The sequence below is a fragment of the Mytilus galloprovincialis genome, chromosome 3 (genome assembly GCF_965363235.1).
Source record: "Mytilus galloprovincialis chromosome 3, xbMytGall1.hap1.1, whole genome shotgun sequence".
Lineage (NCBI taxonomy): Eukaryota > Metazoa > Mollusca > Bivalvia > Mytilida > Mytilidae > Mytilus > Mytilus galloprovincialis.
The window spans coordinates 81,044,656-81,063,914 of NC_134840.1; the positions used below are offsets into that span (position 1 = coordinate 81,044,656).

General features: G+C 34.2%; 2 protein-coding genes across 3 annotated transcripts; both read left to right on the forward strand.

Annotated features, from left to right (window-relative positions):
- Window positions 1-5,870: 5,870 nt before the first annotated feature.
- On the forward strand, window positions 5,871-10,096 carry LOC143069096 (dimethylaniline monooxygenase [N-oxide-forming] 2-like). The gene is made up of 3 exons (XM_076243551.1): window positions 5,871-5,962; window positions 7,864-8,478; window positions 9,067-10,096. The coding sequence occupies exons 1-3, from the start codon at window positions 5,912-5,914 to the stop codon at window positions 10,072-10,074; spliced, it is 1,674 nt and encodes a 557-aa protein (XP_076099666.1). The 5' UTR covers window positions 5,871-5,911; the 3' UTR covers window positions 10,075-10,096.
- Window positions 10,097-12,389: 2,293 nt separating this feature from the next.
- Window positions 12,390-18,370, forward strand: LOC143069097 (dimethylaniline monooxygenase [N-oxide-forming] 2-like). 2 transcript variants are annotated; one of them, XM_076243553.1, is made up of 3 exons: window positions 12,390-12,496; window positions 14,155-14,784; window positions 17,095-18,370. In XM_076243553.1, the coding sequence occupies exons 1-3, from the start codon at window positions 12,491-12,493 to the stop codon at window positions 18,145-18,147; spliced, it is 1,689 nt and encodes a 562-aa protein (XP_076099668.1). In that variant the 5' UTR covers window positions 12,390-12,490; the 3' UTR covers window positions 18,148-18,370. The 2 variants fall into 2 exon arrangements, with proteins under 2 accessions (XP_076099668.1, XP_076099669.1); XM_076243554.1 differs by lacking the exon at window positions 12,390-12,496 and adding an exon at window positions 12,835-12,970.
- Window positions 18,371-19,259: the final 889 nt, after the last annotated feature.

Here is a 19,259-nt window from a genome sequence, read left to right on the forward strand (position 1 = left end):
ATAAATTTATCACTTAGGGATATCATACGGCTTATTTTGGGCTTATTTTTTTAATAGTGAATAAGATTAAACATGATACGCAAAGGAACATGTGATCAGTATGCAGGAGTTTCTTCTTGACAAAATATTTGTTTAATTTGGATGTAGGATTTTTCAATAAATTATCGGCATTCCTATGGGAATGAATTGTGCGCCTGTCCTTGTCGTACTCTTTTTATTTTCATATGAGTCAGATACTTGTTAAAAATAAGAATATCAAAGAAGGCAGTTCGTTTTATTTCATATGCAGATATATTGATGATGTTCTTTCCATTAACAATCCAAACTTTTCTGATTTGGTTCCAATGATATATTATCTATAACTAGAAATTAAAGAAACAACAGACAAGGCTTCCTCCGTCTCATACCTCGAGTTTGACAAACGCGGTCATCTCCGCAGGTCCTGAATCTATGACAATTTTTATTTTGAAATCATCAATTTGCCCCTCGTTTATAGCTATTTAAATCTGTACTTATACATCCCGTTATTGTGTTATTGTGCTATGGTAATTTTTTGTATTCTTGTTTTTCATTTTTACTACTAGAACACACCCGTGATTTCGCGGGTAACCGACCGTGCAAGTGCTGTATAGCCAGCCAAGGTCGTTTAAAAATTCCATTTGATATCGCGGGTCCGTGACTGAATTAAAGTATATAACTATGCGTAAGCCTTATATAAGTATTAGTATTGTCATCTGATAAAGTCATGCCGATTATAAGATACCCAGTTTTCTCTGCCTTCAAAATCTTTCTGTTTGATCCCGTCGACCTGGAACTTATCAATTATTGGTAATATTAATTATTTGGAAAACAAATTGAAAAGGTCCTGGAATGGAGTATTTTTTAATCAACAGCATTGTTCTATTTTAGTTATAAATAAAGTTAAATTCTTTTATTCGCTGTTTTACGTCATGCCCGCTAACAAATTGAAAACTGTACCTATATGCCTTATTTTAAGTCCAGATTTTTAGAATTCGTATTGTTATATTAGAAAGTCTTACTGATTGAAATACTACAATAGGGAAAAAATTGACAATGATTGAATTCAGTAGTGTCAACCCTGTGATTATGACCCGTTTATATATATCAAAATCTTTAATACACCGTTTTGCAGTGCGCCTGTCAGATGCGGAACGTACAGATAAGGTAATAGGTAACAGATGAATATACTATTGGTATCGGTATCGGATTCGACCCGGAACTTGTTAATTATTGGCAATATTAATTATGTGGAAAACAAAAGGGTCTGGAGTGGTGTAATTTTTAATCTACACCATTGTCTTATATTAGCAATATATAAAGTTGAATTCTTTGATTTGTCGTTTTTACCCGATGACGGCTGAAAAATTGGACCTCGTTATTTAATATTATAGATGTGCTTTGTCTATATGCCTTTTTGTGTTTCTTTGTTACATATTTCTTTTTTTTATAGTGACTAAGATGATAAAAATGTTGACTGCTTTTTTTTTGGACATTTTTACCTATTATGTCGATTTGTTTTATTCACACATCGTGATTAATAAAATGGAATTTTACACGACTGTCATACAAGAGAGAGGCTAAGCTGGCTATAAAACCAAGTTTAATCCGTCATTTTCTAAAGAAGAAAATGCCTGTACCAAGTCTGGAATATGATAGTTGTTATCAATTCGTTTGATGTGTTTCAGCTTTGATTAAGGACTTTCCGTTTTGAGTTTTGATCGGCGTTCTGTATTTTTATGAATTTACTTTTTAGTATTCTTTTATTTGTCTTAACACAATGCATAATATTATTTTTACTTTTTATTTTGTTTTGGTTATATCCATTTGACGTGGCTCTGTACTTCTACATCCCATCATCATTGCGTTATTGTCCTATGGTAAAATTTTATATTCTTGTTTTTCATTTTTACTAATATGCTTTGTCTGTATGTCTTTTTGTGTTTCTTTGTTACATATTTTGTGTTTTTTTAGATTATAACAATGTTGACTGCTGTACACAACTTTTGACATTTTTACCTATTATGTCTTTTTTTTTTTTGTTCACACATCGTTGTCAATAAAATGGAATTTTAAGCGACTGTCATACAAGTGAGAGGTTTAACTAGCTATTCAACCAGGTTTAATCCGCCGTTTTCTAAATAAGAAAATGCCTGTACAAAGTCAGAAATATGACAGTTGTTATCCATTCGTTTGATGTATTAGAGCTTTGATTATGCACTTTTCGTCTTAAATTTTGCTCGGCGTTCGGTATTTTTTGTGACTTTATTTTTGAAGACGTTTTTACACACCATTCCCTTTATTCACTCTAAATACCAATTGTAAAGATGTCCAATCTAGAAAATAATTGATACTTCATTCTAGGCGCACAATTTGAAAAAAATAAATACCAGTTATATCTGACCATCATCTTTGATCACTCAGTTAAAGGGCCCGAAGAGACAAGGATAAATTGTCATTCCATGTTTCCTTAAGCGTCGGAGGGGGTAATCAAATTCTGTATTCTTTGATGTTTTGGGTAATTTTTCTCTGTTCCTTATATCAAAGCATCCTATTTTTCTCTATTCCTTATATTTAAGCACCATATTTTTCTTTAATCCTTATATTAAAGCACCCTATTTTTCTCTTTTCCTTTTACTAAAGCACCCTATTTTTCTCTATTCCCTATATTAAAGCACCCTATTTTTCTCTATTCCTTTTACTAAAGCATCCTATTTTTCTCTATTCCTTATATTAAAGCACCCTATTTTTCTCTATTCCTTTTACTAAAGCATCCTATTTTTCTCTATTCCTTATATTAAAGCACCCTTTTTTCTCTATTCCTTTTACTAAAGCACCCTATTTTTCTCTATTCCTTTTACTAAAGCACCCTATTTTTCTCTATTCCTTATATTAAAGCACCCTTTTTTCTCTATTCCTTTTACTAAAGCATCCTATTTTTCTCTATTCCTTATATTAAAGCACCCTTTTTTCTCTATTCCTTTTACTAAAGCATCCTATTTTTCTCTATTCCTTATATTAAAGCACCCTTTTTTCTCTATTCCTTTTACTAAAGCACCCTATTTTTCTCTATTCCTTTTACTAAAGCACCCTATTTTTCTCTATTCCTTTTACTAAAGCACCCTATTTTTCTCTATTCCTTATATTAAAGCACCCTTTTTTCTCTATTCCTTTTACTAAAGCATCCTATTTTTCTCTATTCCTTATATTAAAGCACCCTTTTTTCTCTATTCCTTTTACTAAAGCACCCTATTTTTCTCTATTCCTTTTACTAAAGCACCCTATTTTTCTCTATTCCTTTTACTAAAGCACCCTTTTTTCTCTATTCCTTTTACTAAAGCACCCTATTTTTCTCTATTCCCTATATTAAAGCACCCTTTTTTCTCTATTCCTTTTACTAAAGCATCCTATTTTTCTCTATTCCCTATATTAAAGCACCCTTTTTTCTCTATTCCTTTTACTAAAGCACCCTATTTTTCTCTATTCCTTATATTAAAGCACCCTTTTTTCTCTATTCCTTTTACTAAAGCACCCCTTTTTCTCTATTCCTTTTACTAAAGCACCCTATTTTTCTCTATTCCTTTTACTAAAGCACCCTTTTTTCTCTATTCCTTTTACTAAAGCACCCCTTTTTCTCTATTCCTTTTACTTAAGCATCCTATTTTTCTCTATTCCTTTTACTAAAGCACCCTATTTTTCTCTATTCCCTATATTAAAGCACCCTTTTTTCTCTATTCCTTTTACTAAAGCATCCTATTTTTCTCTATTCCCTATATTAAAGCACCCTTTTTTCTCTATTCCTTTTACTAAAGCACCCTATTTTTCTCTATTCCTTTTACTTAAGCATCCTATTTTTCTCTATTCCTTTTACTAAAGCACCCTATTTTTCTCTATTCCCTATATTAAAGCACCCTTTTTTCTCTATTCCTTTTACTAAAGCATCCTATTTTTCTCTATTCCCTATATTAAAGCACCCTTTTTTCTCTATTCCTTTTACTAAAGCACCCTATTTTTCTCTATTCCTCATATTAAAGCACCCTATTTTTCTCTATTCCTTATATTAAAGCACCCCTTTTTCTCTATTCCTTTTACTAAAGCACCCTATTTTTCTCTATTCCTTATATTAAAGCACCCTTTTTTCTCTATTCCTTTTACTAAAGCACCCTATTTTTCTCTATTCCCTATATTAAAGCACCCTTTTTTCTCTATTCCTTTTACTAAAGCATCCTATTTTTCTCTATTCCCTATATTAAAGCACCCTTTTTTCTCTATTCCTTTTACTAAAGCACCCTATTTTTCTCTATTCCTTATATTAAAGCACCCTTTTTTCTCTATTCCTTTTACTAAAGCATCCTATTTTTCTCTATTCCCTATATTAAAGCACCCTTTTTTCTCTATTCCTTTTACTAAAGCACCCTATTTTCTCTATTCCTTTTACTAAAGCATCCTATTTTTCTCTATTCCTTATATTAAAGCACCCTATTTTTCTCTATTCCTTTTACTAAAGCACCCTTTTTTCTCTATTCCTTTTACTAAAGCACCCTATTTTTCTCTATTCCCTATATTAAAGCACCCTTTTTTCTCTATTCCTTTTACTAAAGCATCCTATTTTTCTCTATTCCCTATATTAAAGCACCCTTTTTTCTCTATTCCTTTTACTAAAGCACCCTATTTTTCTCTATTCCTTATATTAAAGCACCCTTTTTTCTCTATTCCTTTTACTAAAGCATCCTATTTTTCTCTATTCCCTATATTAAAGCACCCTTTTTTCTCTATTCCTTTTACTAAAGCACCCTATTTTCTCTATTCCTTTTACTAAAGCATCCTATTTTTCTCTATTCCTTATATTAAAGCACCCTATTTTTCTCTATTCCTTTTACTAAAGCACCCTTTTTTCTCTATTCCTTTTACTAAAGCATCCTATTTTTCTCTATTCCCTATATTAAAGCACCCTTTTTTCTCTATTCCTTTTACTAAAGCACCCTATTTTCTCTATTCCTTTTACTAAAGCATCCTATTTTTCTCTATTCCTTATATTAAAGCACCCTATTTTTCTCTATTCCTTTTACTAAAGCACCCTTTTTTCTCTATTCCTTTTACTAAAGCAACCTATTTTTCTCTATTCCTTATATTAAAACACCCTATTTTTCTCTATTCCTCATATTAAAGCACCCTATTTTTCACTATTCCTTATATTAAAGCACCCTATTTTTCTCTATTCCTTTTACTAAAGCAACCTATTTTTCTCTATTCCTTATATTAAAGCACCCTATTTTTCACTATTCCTCATATTAAAGCACCCTATTTTTCACTATTCCTTATATTAAAGCACCCTTTTTTCTCTATTCCTTTTACTAAAGCAACCTATTTTTCTCTATTCCTTATATTAAAACACCCTATTTTTCTCTATTCCTCATATTAAAGCACCCTATTTTTCACTATTCCTTATATTAAAGCACCCTATTTTTCTCTATTCCTTATACTAAAGCAACCTATTTTTCTCTATTCCTTATATTAAAGCACCCTATTTTTCTCTATTCTTTATACTTTTTCCAATTATTCTGTGCACATTTGCCCTTTAATCTGAACCTTCTTAAAGCATGATTTGGCAGAAGAAAAAAAAAACTCCGACAAAAACAGAAATGCACAATAGCCGACTTCAAATGAAGACTTAAAATAAACAGACATTACAACCCATCCCCCCCTCAAACCCGTGTTAATTCCCTAATGAATGTGTCCAAATCTCTTTCACTTCATTATGAACACTGTAAACTTCTAACATTTCTTCAGATCATGTACCCCTTACTATATATGACGTAACATTTCATACGTTAATCAGTTGACTTATGAAATATCTTATCAAAATCGTTATAAACCTGTTGAGAACATACAGATGGCTGTGAATACACAGAGACGAGATTCACATAGAGACGAGAAGTACAAGGTATGTAGTCCAGTTATGTTCAATTCAAATTGTCTCCCTTTTAGGAGAATGGTATTTTTTATGAATCATATCTAGTCTAGACTGATATGAGGCTGCACGCTTTCGATGTGTTCTTTCTGGTCTCCTGCCATAAAAAATCTTTCATTGCAATCTCAATTCAAAAAAGGTCAGCGGTAAAAGATCCGTAAACAGTCTTTAACTTTGCATAATTCTAACTCAATTCACTTTTTTTTGTTCTTATATGATATCTAGAAAAATACCACATGGATCTTAAAAGAACAGAATATAAAACTTCCAAATTAAAATGTTAATCAAAAACTCAATGACTAGAATATTTACTGAACATTACAATGATTAGCAAAATAAAATTAAAAGATAAATGTACTGTAAAAGAAAAGTATTTTTGTACAGTCTATATATATGTATGCCAAAAATAATTGTTTCGTCAATGGGCCAATAGTTGAATAGCAAAAACACTGAATCGAAGGAAAATTCATAACGGAAAGTCATTTATCAAATGGCAAAATCAAAACCTTAAACGCATTAAACGAATGGCAAAGAACTGTCATATTCCTGACTTGGAACAGGCATTTCCTTATGTAGAAAATTTTGGTAAATCCTAGGTTTATGTATAGTTAAACTTCTCACTTGTATGACAATCGCATAGAATTCCGAGAATGTTTCGTCATTTATGTTCTGAAAACAGGATTTTTTAAAGCGTTTCGTTGCCCATACTATCGCCACCTGATGTTCTATGTTTAGATCAGTAACACATTGATTTATGTGAATACCAGGTAGAAATATTTTCCAATTTTCAAAAAAGGGTAAAAAGTGCAAAAGGAATATGTACTGTTATATACCGTCAAGATAATTTCCTTCGGGGTGAATTTATTTACTAGCTTTTGAAGTCATGTTGAAATGTCGACAAAACTTGGCCCTGACTTGATTTCAACATTGAAATATGATATTTTATAGAAGAGAATACATATATATGCCTTTTTTTCTATTCGCAAAAGGAAGTCCATAAAACTTTGAAATGATTTTTTTGTGTCGAATTAAGCATTACTTTTACAAACTTATAATTACTTTTACAAACTTATAATTACTTTTACAAACTTATAATTACTTTTACAAACTTATAATTCTTGATGCTGATTGGTTGAATTGGTGATGTGACATCTACATATGATAATTTTCGTCTGGTATCACAAATATTTTATTCATTTTGAATGTCTTCTTATAACTAGGAGTATTGTACATTGCAAGATTTTTGTAAAAACAAGATCGCAAAAGAAAACGTATCTACAATGTACAACATGCCAATCTCAATATTCTGTTACTATCAAATTGTGCATTTCTATAACCCTAACCCCTAACTTCAACTCTTACAGACTCAAACAGCAATACAACTTCAGATATATAATAGATTATAGTTCATATTCTGTCGTATAGATAAACTTACGCATTTGTTTGATGAACAACAAAACAAAAGGCGAAAAGGCAACATCGAAAGAGTTTGTTTATGCTGACGGTTAAAACACCCTTTTTTTCAAATGACCTCTTAAAATCCAAATTTCTTGATTTTTAAAAGTTTTTAAGATTTTTTTTGTTTTCGGTTTTAGATCATCAAAAAGCTATAAGCAAGCCGACAAAAAAAAAACCCACCATACACACTCAACACAGAACAAAATAACACAAATACCAAATTTTAGGTGGTCACAATAAATGCTGTTTGGAGAATGCTTCTTATGTTTCAATACCTGTGCAAATACCCCAACAATAACTTAAAACGTGGAGTCACCACATAAAAAAAGATTCCTAAGCACATATTAAAAAGACACCGGAATACAAACACATATTGTGTTTGGGGTATTTTATATCATTTATTATCCTTCTTTCAGATGACAAAACGGGTATGCGTAGTAGGCGCAGGGGTAGCAGGCCTTACGTCAATTAAAAATAGTTTGGAGGAAGGTTTTGATGTCGTCTGCTACGAGAAAGATACTGACATTGGAGGTCTTTGGAACTATCATACAACAGTGAAAGAGGGCGACACAAGTTTATACAATTCTTGCAGTATCAACACCAGCAAAGAAATTTCATGTTATAGCGATTTTCCTATCCCTAAAGAATTCCCAAATTTTATGGATCATAAACATTTTAAGAAGTATCTTAAACTCTATGCTGATCATTTTGATCTGCTGAGCTGTATAAGATTTCAAACATTAGTAGAAAAAATCGAGAAAAGTGACGACAACAGGTGGAAAGTCAGAACACAGAACTCGAAATCCGGAAAGAACTCTACAGAGCTATTTGACTTTGTAATGGTATGCAATGGACATTTGCACGAGCCTAACAAACCAACATTTCCCGGCTTGAACAGGTTCAAAGGTAAAGTGATGCATACACGTGACTACAAGACTTTCCATGGATACGAAGACAAACGAATACTGGTTATTGGTATTGGAAATTCTGGAGCAGACGTTGCATGTGAACTAAGTAGACATGCTGAGCACGTAAGTTTCCGTTTATTATAGTATCGTTAATGGTAGAATATCTTATGATAGGGGTAGAAAATGGTTTTAATAGCAAATATATATAAAGAAAGAGGTATGAAACACATGGCTTTGCGCTCGAAAATTGTTCCTCAGCGAGTAAGCAATCTAGACAAAATATAGCATAACAAATTTGGTAAATGAAGCTATCTGTGTTAAAACCAGTCATATTGCAGTGAATCTTAAAAAACACTTAGTAAGTAGTCTCTACTCTTTTACAAATCTTTCTCTATTACGGTTAATCTCAATTCAAGTTATACCAGAGGCTAACAAGTACCACCAAAAACAAATATTTTCATGGCACAGTATATCTTATGCTGCTCAATAAATAGGTGATTAATTAAAATATATTTTTTATTCGTTTCATTCTATATTGAGCCCACAAAAACAGTAAAGAGAACAAAACATTCATTTCATGTCTCATTGCTTTAAAAAGCAATATGAAAATAACTGAAAACTTACCAATTTCAAAATCGAATGAACACATTGCATGTTTTTTTTTCTGTTCGTTTATTACTATATCATTGATTTGTACTGCTTTCTTTGTAGGTATATGTCAGCACCAGAAGAGGTTCTTACATTCAGCAAAGAGCTGGCGAGTACGGTGTTCCATTTGATCACATAGCATTAAACAGATATAGCCAGAGTCTTCCATGGGATATCATGAGACCCATCCATTACAACAAAATCAACTATAAATACAAACATTCTAACTATGGACTGGCCCCGAACTTCCGATTTGATGGCGGAGTTGTCACAGTAAGCGATGATTTACCAAACCGTATACTGTATGGCGCTATCAGTATCAAGTCGAACGTGGAGAAATTCACAGAAAACGGAGTAATTTTTGATGATGGGTCTATGGTTGAAAATATCGATGTCGTTGTCTTGGCAACCGGATTTACATACAGTTTTCCTTTTCTAGATAATTCCATCATTGAAGTAGATAACCATTTTTCGTACTTATATGAACTAGTATTTCCTGTAGACATGGAACCGAGCACTTTAGCAGTAGTGGGTCTTGTTCAACCGTTTGGTAGCCTTGCGCCAATTCTAGAAATGCAAGCGCGCTGGGCGAGTATGGTGTTCTCTGGTAAATGCAGTTTACCAAGCCCAACCGAACGCCGTAGAGTTGTTGAGGAAAGGCGACAATTTTTAAAGAAAAAGTATGTTGATTCACCACGGTACAGTCTTCAGGTATATTTTATTGCCTACTTAGATACTATCTCATCGAAAATAGGTTGCAAACCGAACCTTTTAAAGTACTTTTTCACGGATCCAAAGCTTTGGTATAAATTGTACTTCGGACCTGCTACACCACCACAATGGAGACTAAATGGTCCAGGAAAATGGGACGGTGCGCGAAAGGCAATTGAGAATGTTCAGGAGAATACATACTATCCAATGAAAACGAGGCAATCTGGAGCAGGAGAACTAGAAGGATTATATGACGGATGGATCAAATGGTTGAAGAGATTTATAATCTTTATACTCGTACTTTTTCTTCTTCGTTTTGTGTTCTCTAACGGATATAGTGTGCATTCATTTAAAGTTTAAATAAATTGACTATATAGTAAAACGTGTTCAGTAATAAGAACATATTTTTCTATGCTCAGAAAATGTTTTTTTCTGGAATAGTTTTAATCAAATAAAAAAATAGGGGAAAAATAGGTAAAAAGATTAGACCGTTGGTTTTCCCGTTTGAATGGTTTTACAGTAGTAATTTTGGGGCCCTTTATAGCTTTTTGTTCGGTGTGAGCCAAGGCTCCGTGTTGAAGGCCGTACATTGACCTATAATGGTTTACTTTTATAAATTGTTATTTGGATGGAGAGTTGTCTCATTGGCACTCACACCACATCTTCCGATATATAAATAAATCAAAAACGCAATGGCAAAAAAAAGGAAAAAGACCTAAAGACTACAACAGTACACAAAACACAACGATAAAACTAAAGTCTGAGAAACCCCAAACCGACTTAAAACCGGGGGTGATCTTATGTGCTCCGGAAGGGTAGGCATTTCTTGTTCCACGTGTGGTTCCCTTCGTATTGCTGATAGAAGTACAAACCGGTGATAAGTCTAATATGGTAGATCACATTCGGGGTAAAGAGGACGGGATTTGGTTGCGACATTTCCGTCGCCGTCTGCAAAACAGATATTCGTGATGATGTCCGTAAAGTTAACGAATGGAGAGTAGTTGATCCCATCTGGTATTCCCTATTTACCAATGATTAGAAATAGAATGAAATTCAAAACAGTGTGGCTGTGGCCATTGATTGACACATTAAATTCATCCATTGACTGGGACAATTTAGGTGAACGTTTGTATGTAACGACCACTGCTCACTATGTACTTTTTAAAGACACTTAAACTATGGGGTCACCAAAGGTTCTCAACACCTTAATAAAGTAATTCGAAAAATTAATGAGAAATAACACGATGTTTTGATTTATATCAATTATATAAATCAAAACATAAAGGTTATTCCTGATTAATTTTTCGAATTATTTTATAATTAAAGGCGTTAAGAAACCTTTGGTGACCCCACAGTTTAAATGTCTATCACAGGTACGTCGTGAACAGTGGTCGTTACAGAAAAACGTTCACGTAAATTGTCCCAGTCAAAGGATGAATTTAATGTGTCAATCAATGGCCACAGCCACACTGTTTTGAATTTCATTCTACATGAGACCTGCAGCTCACATCTTTCGTATCATTTGTATTTTTAAAAACTTAAGAGACCAAAATGAATACATTGACAGATAATACATTTGTCTTTATTTTATTGAATATTAGCTTTTCTAGCCATCCTTTTCATTTTTAAAGACATATACTTAAACGTTTGTCAAAAATCTATTAAAACTGTGGATTTAAGCCAGAAACGAGGACACCTTTACTTGATATCCAGAAGCTTGAGATAAACACATAAAACTAATTCTGCCAATTTTATCGTATTAAAAGATTCAAGGGTATTTGGATAAATACCTATAATGGTTAATGAAACATACACATGATGAACTGCCCCTTTCTACTTCCTGAAACTTTTTGTTTTTCAAATTAAGTACTTCAGGACATGCATTCCGGCATTAGTTGATTTTCAGAATAATAAATTGGTCTTTTGATGATAGAACACGTGCTAACTTTATGATTACACGACGAAGCCAGCAAAGCTTGAGTCTTTATTTTCAATGCATATATACGTGCATCTCAAATACTCTGGTAACGCTGAAATTAAGGATACTGTTTAAAGTATATGTTCTGCTATATAGTAACATGTTATTTGTTTGTCAGAATTGGTAAATATAATTTTGCCATCATCAAGACGAATAATTAAAAGCTTTACAATCAAAATATGACATTTAAATGTATAGTAATTACAGCTGACCTTCCCTAATGATGTTTGAACCTTAGCATTTTAATTATCTAAAAAAAGTACTAGAACAGCGGAAAATTAAAAAAGATATGGTATTTTATTATCGTATCGTTGATGGTACGCAATTGAAAAATGAAGGATCGACCTTCTTCAGTTTATTTCAGTTCTTGAACATTTTACAAGATTTTCAATTTTGCTTCAGTGTCAGAACCAAGGGGTTGAAATATGGGGGTTCCGGGCCGGTTTGAACCCCCCTTAGATCAATGCATTCAAATGGCTGAACATATAGTTGGACCCCACCTTATTAACTACCTTTATGAAATGGATAAATTCACCTGAACTTCGAACAACACTTCATTGACATCATTTGGAAAATGCACAAACGATGCATCAACATTTATACTAGTGTAACGTAGTTGTATTGGTTTAAATGACAAAAAGATCTTTTCATAACACAGAATTGTTAAATATAATTAGATACCGCCACCCGTCAGGTTGTGTAAGTTATGCGTGTTAATTATTTATCTTCTTCAATCCTGACCTTTACCTTTATAAAGGCATTAAAGCTGTAGATAACTTTATCAGGTTGTATACGGGGATGAACGTAAGTATTTACAATTTTTTGTTTGCTTTATCAATTTAAAATGTTTATTTCATATGAGCATGATGACTAAATTTTAAGACAAAATATATATATAGGTTCTGTCATGCCTTAAAACTTTCCAAGATCCACCAGTTTGTCTGTAGATTTTGCGGTGTGAACACGGCCATATTTTTTTCAATTCCTTTTGAATGATGAATCTTAATTGATTTAAATGACCATGACACGTCTGTCCAGATTACGCAGTGTTTGTTATCACACGTGGTATGACCAAAATATAAGTCGGCGATAGCGTACATACATACACATATTATAGAAACACATGTAAACCGAGGTATTCTGGACGAAACCAAGTTTAGTTTCGATGTACTTAAAACAAAATGGAAATATAGAAAAAAAAACCATGATAAGATGTTTTAGAAGACGAAACAAGCTATTATAGTTTTTACAACAGATGACGTTTGCTTTGCACCTCTGGTTTGTTCCCTATATGTCTATCTTAATGAGATAATAAGTTGAATATTTACAAAACATGAAATTTGGAAAATACACTATTAAGGTTCATCATAACAAACGGACAAATATGGCTGTATTTTTATGCCAAAAATTACTCTGAGTACAGACTTACCTGTGAAGTTGGACAAGTTTTAATGCCTGGCATCCACTAGATATAATAAAGTTAAATGCATTTTGTGTTTAAGAAAGATAAAATCTCTTTTGGATTTTGATGGGCATTTTTTTTCCTTCATGCAAAAGGTGTGAAAATTAACTAAGTTGTGGTACAACTATGAGATGCTCCCTCAGGTAAAAAACTGGTTTGTATTGTTTTGATTGTCCTTAATTGAAATGGACAAGAGTTGTCTTCAAAACTACAGGTGATTTAAAGAGATTATCTGAGTCAGTGAGTGGACAGTATCAAAGTAATTCAGGTGTTTGTTTATTTTTACAGCTTCTGCAGAAAGGAAAAAAAAATGCCCATCAAAAACCAAAAAAGATTTTATCTTTCTTAATCACAAAATGCATTTAACTTTTATATATCTAGTGGATGCTAGACATTAAAACTTTCCAAACAGCACAGGCAAGTCTGTACACAGAGTAAATTTTGAGGTGAAAATACGGCCATATTTGTCCATTTGTTATGATGAACCTTAAAAATATCTAAAACATGACAGTTTGCATGTTTTTTGGTGATGACTTGCAGGATGGTTGCTAAAACGCCCGGTGACAAATGTTTCTTGAAGGCCGTACCTTGACCTATAATGGTTTACTTTTATAAATTGTGACTTGGATGGAGAGTTGTCTCATTGGCACTTATACCACATCTCCCTAAAACTATTCAGGACGAAAGCAGATTTAACTGACCCTGAAGCACTTGTTCTTTGAAGTTTGGCACAACTTTTTTGAATTTTGGATGCTCAATGCTCTTCAACTTTTTACTTGTTTGGCTTTATAAATATTTTGATATGAGCGTCACTGATTAGTCTTATGTAGACGAAACGCGCGTCTGGCGTACTAAATTATAATCCTGGTACCTTTGATAACTATTTACACCACTGGGTCAATGCTACTGCTAGTGAACGTTTCGTTCCCGAGGGTATTACCAGCCCAGTAGTCAACTGGTACCTTTGATAACCAATTAAATAACTTGTTTTCTTCTTCAGATGACAAAAAAGAAGGTATGCGTGATTGGTGCCGGTGTAGCAGGTCTTGCTGGTATTAAGAATTCCTTGGATGAAGGCATGGAACCAGTTTGTTTTGAAAAAGACGACGAAGTTGGAGGGCTTTGGAATTACAAAGACGAATCTAAGGAAGGTGATCCCAGTATATACAACTCGTGTAGTATTAACACCAGCAAAGAAATGACGTGTTATAGCGATTTTCCAATTCCGAAAGAATTTCCCAACTTCATGGCACACAGACACTTCAAACGATACTTACAACTATATGCTGAACATTTTAAGCTTAGAAATTATATACGATTTAGACATATGATTATGCGCGTAGAACAAGCGGAAGACTTTGAAGAAAGCGGAAGATGGGTGGTAACGTACAAAAACCTCGCCACTAATTCTACAAACAAAGACATATTTGACTGTGTTATGGTTTGTAATGGACATCTTCACGAACCGTTCATACCAACTTTTAAAGGAATTGCAAACTTTACAGGGCGCGTTTTACACACCCATGACTACAAAGATTTTCGAGGTTTTGAGGGAAAGAGGGTTCTTGTGATTGGGATCGGGAACTCTGCATCAGATGTTGCATCAGAATTGAGTCGTCATGCTGAACATGTAAGTGATAAGGTTGCATTAATGGAAAAGATATATGTTATTGCGAATAGTCAGATTTTAACAGAAATAAGTTAGGGATTTAGCTAATAATTATTAAAAAAAAAATTGAGAATGGAAACGGAGAATGTGTTAAAGAGACAACAACCCGACCAAATAGCAGAATACAGCCGAAGGCCACCAATGAGAAACGGGCTTCAGACTGAACGTTACAAATAAGTAAATAAATGAAAATGGAGATATTTTTTTATTGCTTATATGAAAGATAAGACCGGCAAACATGTCGAAAAAATTGTTTCGCATCATTAAATTGTTTCCTAAGATCTATTCCGCGTTGCCTTACAGTAGACAACATATGAAACAATAAGAGTTATTTATTAACGTTGATTGTAACCATCTCACATAAAAATCGTAAACTAGTGGTCGTTTGCGTCGTTCCAATCAAAATGGGGAAAAGAATAAAACGGTATAAAAATTTTAAAAAAGGACAGCAATCTGATCACAATATAAAACAAAATGATATCCTGTTTTAACACATTGTGATTATCCTCGCAATAAAAAATTACAAGAAATCGCATGCGCATTTCGGAATTTGTATCTAGTACTATTGCTTCAGCAAATTTACTATACAGAAATTTTTTAACAAATAAACGAGAACGGATTTCGCCTTTTTTTCCTCTGGATTATCTTTGTTACTTACCTATGATGAAGATCCCCCAATTTTGTTTAAGCCCCAGTCCCACTAGACCACGATCGTACCATGCTCACCGCGATCTAAATTAAATTCAGATCGTGGTGAGGTCGCGGTATGAGCGGCATGAAAATGTAAATTTTCGTTGCTTTCACGATGCTGCTACGTCCTCATTACGCTTCTACAACGATCCCGCTACGATTATAACACGTTCTCACCGCGCTTATTCTGCGACCTTACTACGCTTATCAAAATCTTTCTACGCTCATCACGTTCTCACTACGACCATACCACGAGTTATCCGATTGCAACACGATCTTACCACGCTTCTACTGCGATTATAGCACGTTCTTACCACGATTACACTACGTTCAAACCGCGATCTTTCTACGCTCTCAGCAATAACGTCAACATCGTGTTCCATATCAATACAGTATCATTCCTTCAGTTCTATTTCTAATTAATACGTAGATTTCTCGAAAAAAAAAATACAATCAAGCCACCAAAATCTACAAGAACAGGTGTAGGGGGCGTGGTGTTAGGGTTGATGTAGAGGCAGATGGAGCTCTGATAGTAACGAATCTTGATCAAGTAGAGTTGTCGGACCGACCAATCCGACCTGAATTACAACCTATTGCTGGTCCATAAAGCTGAAATGACAATATTTTAGTGAACGATAGCAGATATGAAACAGATGTGTCAATAGATATAGGAAGCTGTGGTATGAGTGTCAATGAGACAACTCTCAATCCAAGTAACAATTTTTAAAAGTAACAATTATAGGCCAAGATACGGCCTTCAACACAGAGCCTTGGCTTACACCGAACAGCAAGATATAAAAGGCCCCACAAATTACTAGTGTAAAACCATTCAAACGGGAAAACCAACGGTCTAATCTATGTGAAAACAAGAAGCATGGTTAAGCCGTTAGAGAAAATGGACAAGAAGTCCCAATTACATACAGACAAACAAAACCTGGAGAGGATCAATATATTTTATGGGAAAATGACAATGAGAATAATGGTCGTAGTATGAACGTAGTCAGGTCGTGAGAAGAGCGTGATGAGGACGGCAAGGGCGTGCTAGAATCGTACTATGGTCGTGAACAGCGTAGTATAGTCGTAGTGGAAGCGTAGTTTGGTCGTGGTGAGAACGTGATGATCGTAGTGAGGTCGTAATAACGTCGCAATGAGATCGTAGCGCAGTTTCTCCGAATAGAATCACGCTTTTGCTACGCTCTAACTACGATGGTACAGCGACCTTTGCGATCTTACTACGATCTTAGTGCGCTCTCACTACGCTTCTACTACGACCTGATTTGGCCACGACCGCACCACGATTGTTTTGAACATGTTCAAAGTTGGCCACGCTCATCACGATCTTGAAGACCTCACCACGACCGTGATACGATCTTACTGCGATCTACACGATCGTACTACGATCATCAAAATTTGCATTTTTTTCACAGATCGTAGTGCGATCGTGGCCTAGTGGGACTGGGGTATTACTCAACAAAAACAAAAACGGAATAGTATAACGCAATGTTTTTCACTATTGAAAATTCAATTATCTATAAAACAGCATCCATTGTGATATTGAAATTAGCGATTACTATTTTACAGGTTTATATGAGCACACGAACTGGTACATATGTGATACAAAGAACAACTGACCAAGGTGTTCCCTTTGACCATAAAGCAATGACACGCTATGGGTTAACAGTACCGTTTTGGTTAATGAAACCGTTTGCTTTTAAAAGGCTGAATAGTCGATTTGACCATACAAAGTACAGCTTGGCACCCAATGGTAAATTTGGTCTTAGTGTTGTCACAATCAGCGATGACCTGCCAACCCGTATACTGTATGGAACAATTACAGTAAAACCTAATGTGAAAGAATTCGCAGCGAATAGTGTTACTTTTGAAGATGGAACAACAGCAGACAATTTAGACGCTATCATCTTAGCAACAGGGTTTAAATTTAGCTTCCCGTTTCTGAAGGACTCCATTGTAAGAATAGAGAACCATTTCCCTTATCTTCATGAATTAGTTTTCCCAGTTGATCTGAGTCGGCCAACCTTGGCAATCATTGGTCTCGTTCAGCCATTTGGAGCATTACCGCCAATTTTAGAGATGCAAACAAGATGGGCTGCGCGAGTGTTCTCTGGAAATTGCCAACTTCCTCCGGCGTCAGTCATGAAATTAATGGCTACTAAAAAGCACGAATTTATGAAAAATCATTTTCCGGAGTCTCCGAAGTACTGTCTACAGATCCATGCAGTAACATACGTCGACAAAATAGCTGGGTTAATTGGATGCAAACCCAATCTTACCAAATATTTCTTCACTGCCCCTATATTATGGTCCAAACTGTTTTTCGGCCCTGCTGCACCTCCTCAATGGAGACTAGACGGACCTGGAAAATGGGATGGAGCTCGTCAAGCCATTGAACAGGTTGACGAAAAGACGTGGTATCCATTACAAACTAGAAGAGCAGGAGAAGGAACCACAAAAGGGCTTTATGACGGATGGATTTGGTTGATATCCAGATCTGTACTTTTCTCGAGTGCCATTTATGGTCTCTATTGTCTTAAAACACAAAAAGACATAAGCATTGACAGCATTAGATCACTCCCTACGCAAGCGATCTCTCTACTAACAAAATGGTCGTCATAAAAACCAATGAAAATGTCTGAAACAATACACGCCATTTTATTTTCTGTTTTGAAATCAAAATGACTGTTACTGAAGTGTTTAAGTCAGCTGATATCGTGACCTCTGGCCAGCGAAGATTCGGATGTTTTATAGTGAAAAAAGCACTTGTGCAAACAAAACTAGAAGTTGAATGTTCTCATTTGCGTATTCTTAAAATTGATAGAATTATTAAATGTATTTTTTTTCAATCAACTGGTTTGGCTTAATTTTAATTCGAGGTAGGACAATTTTCTATGTTAGGTATTGTTTTTCCGCTTATGGATTCAAGGATTGGTGTCTTTTTATATAAATGAAGGGTTTACTTTTTAAAAACTTGAAGTACAATCTCCAAATACTGCTTCAAAGCGTCGATGAATTATAGATGTTAGCTAATGAAATAGTTCGGGAGCAGATTGACCTGATAAATAATGTGAACAAGTTAAGTAAGATAAGAAATGTTGCCTTGCAATTTTTTTTCTTTTCATATAATTGTTGAAAGTGGTTCTAAATGATGCCATCGAAAGTGTGAGGTTTTTCTCACAAGTGCATGTATTTCAGATTTAACGTCTCTTTTGTTTCTAATGCTCAGAAACGATTCATAAAGACTTTCCAAACTTTTGGTCTCGAGTCTAGCTGATGAAGGATGTTTCAGAAAAACGTGTCATCGCATATAAATAGATAATACACAACCACTGATCAGTTGGTTCTGCTGCTGGTGCATTAACAGGTCATTAGGGATGACAAACGTCCAGCCACCAGTACTTCAATACCGATAACATTTAAATGATGCATATGAACTTAAACTAATAAAAACAAGTATTTTAGACACAATTGACTTAAAACGGTTTTGGCAGTTTTAATTCTGTTCTTTTTGTTTTTAATTCTTGATTTTTATCTATCTGACTTGCCAAACATTAGGTCGCCATATTACCTGATTGATGTGCGTGTTGTGTTCAAAATACACCTGCACTTGTCCTGCCGTTTGAAGATGATTCATTTTAAAAGTCTTTCAATTAAAAGACGAATAATATGTTGGAAATATAAAATGTCTTGAAAGTTAATCGATAATCTTTCACCCTTAGAAGGTTCGACAG

Bases quoted from the DNA above. Each gene is read 5' to 3' on its own strand.
- LOC143069096 (XM_076243551.1), top strand. From the start codon at position 5,912: ATGGCTGTGAATACACAGAGACGAGATTCACATAGAGACGAGAAGTAC. The intron at 5,963-7,863 runs GTATGTAGTCCA...TCCTTCTTTCAG, and splicing joins ATAGAGACGAGAAGTACAAG to ATGACAAAACGGGTATGCGT. The intron at 8,479-9,066 runs GTAAGTTTCCGT...CTTTCTTTGTAG, and splicing joins TAAGTAGACATGCTGAGCAC to GTATATGTCAGCACCAGAAG.
- LOC143069097 (XM_076243553.1), top strand. The intron at 14,785-17,094 runs GTAAGTGATAAG...ACTATTTTACAG, and splicing joins TGAGTCGTCATGCTGAACAT to GTTTATATGAGCACACGAAC.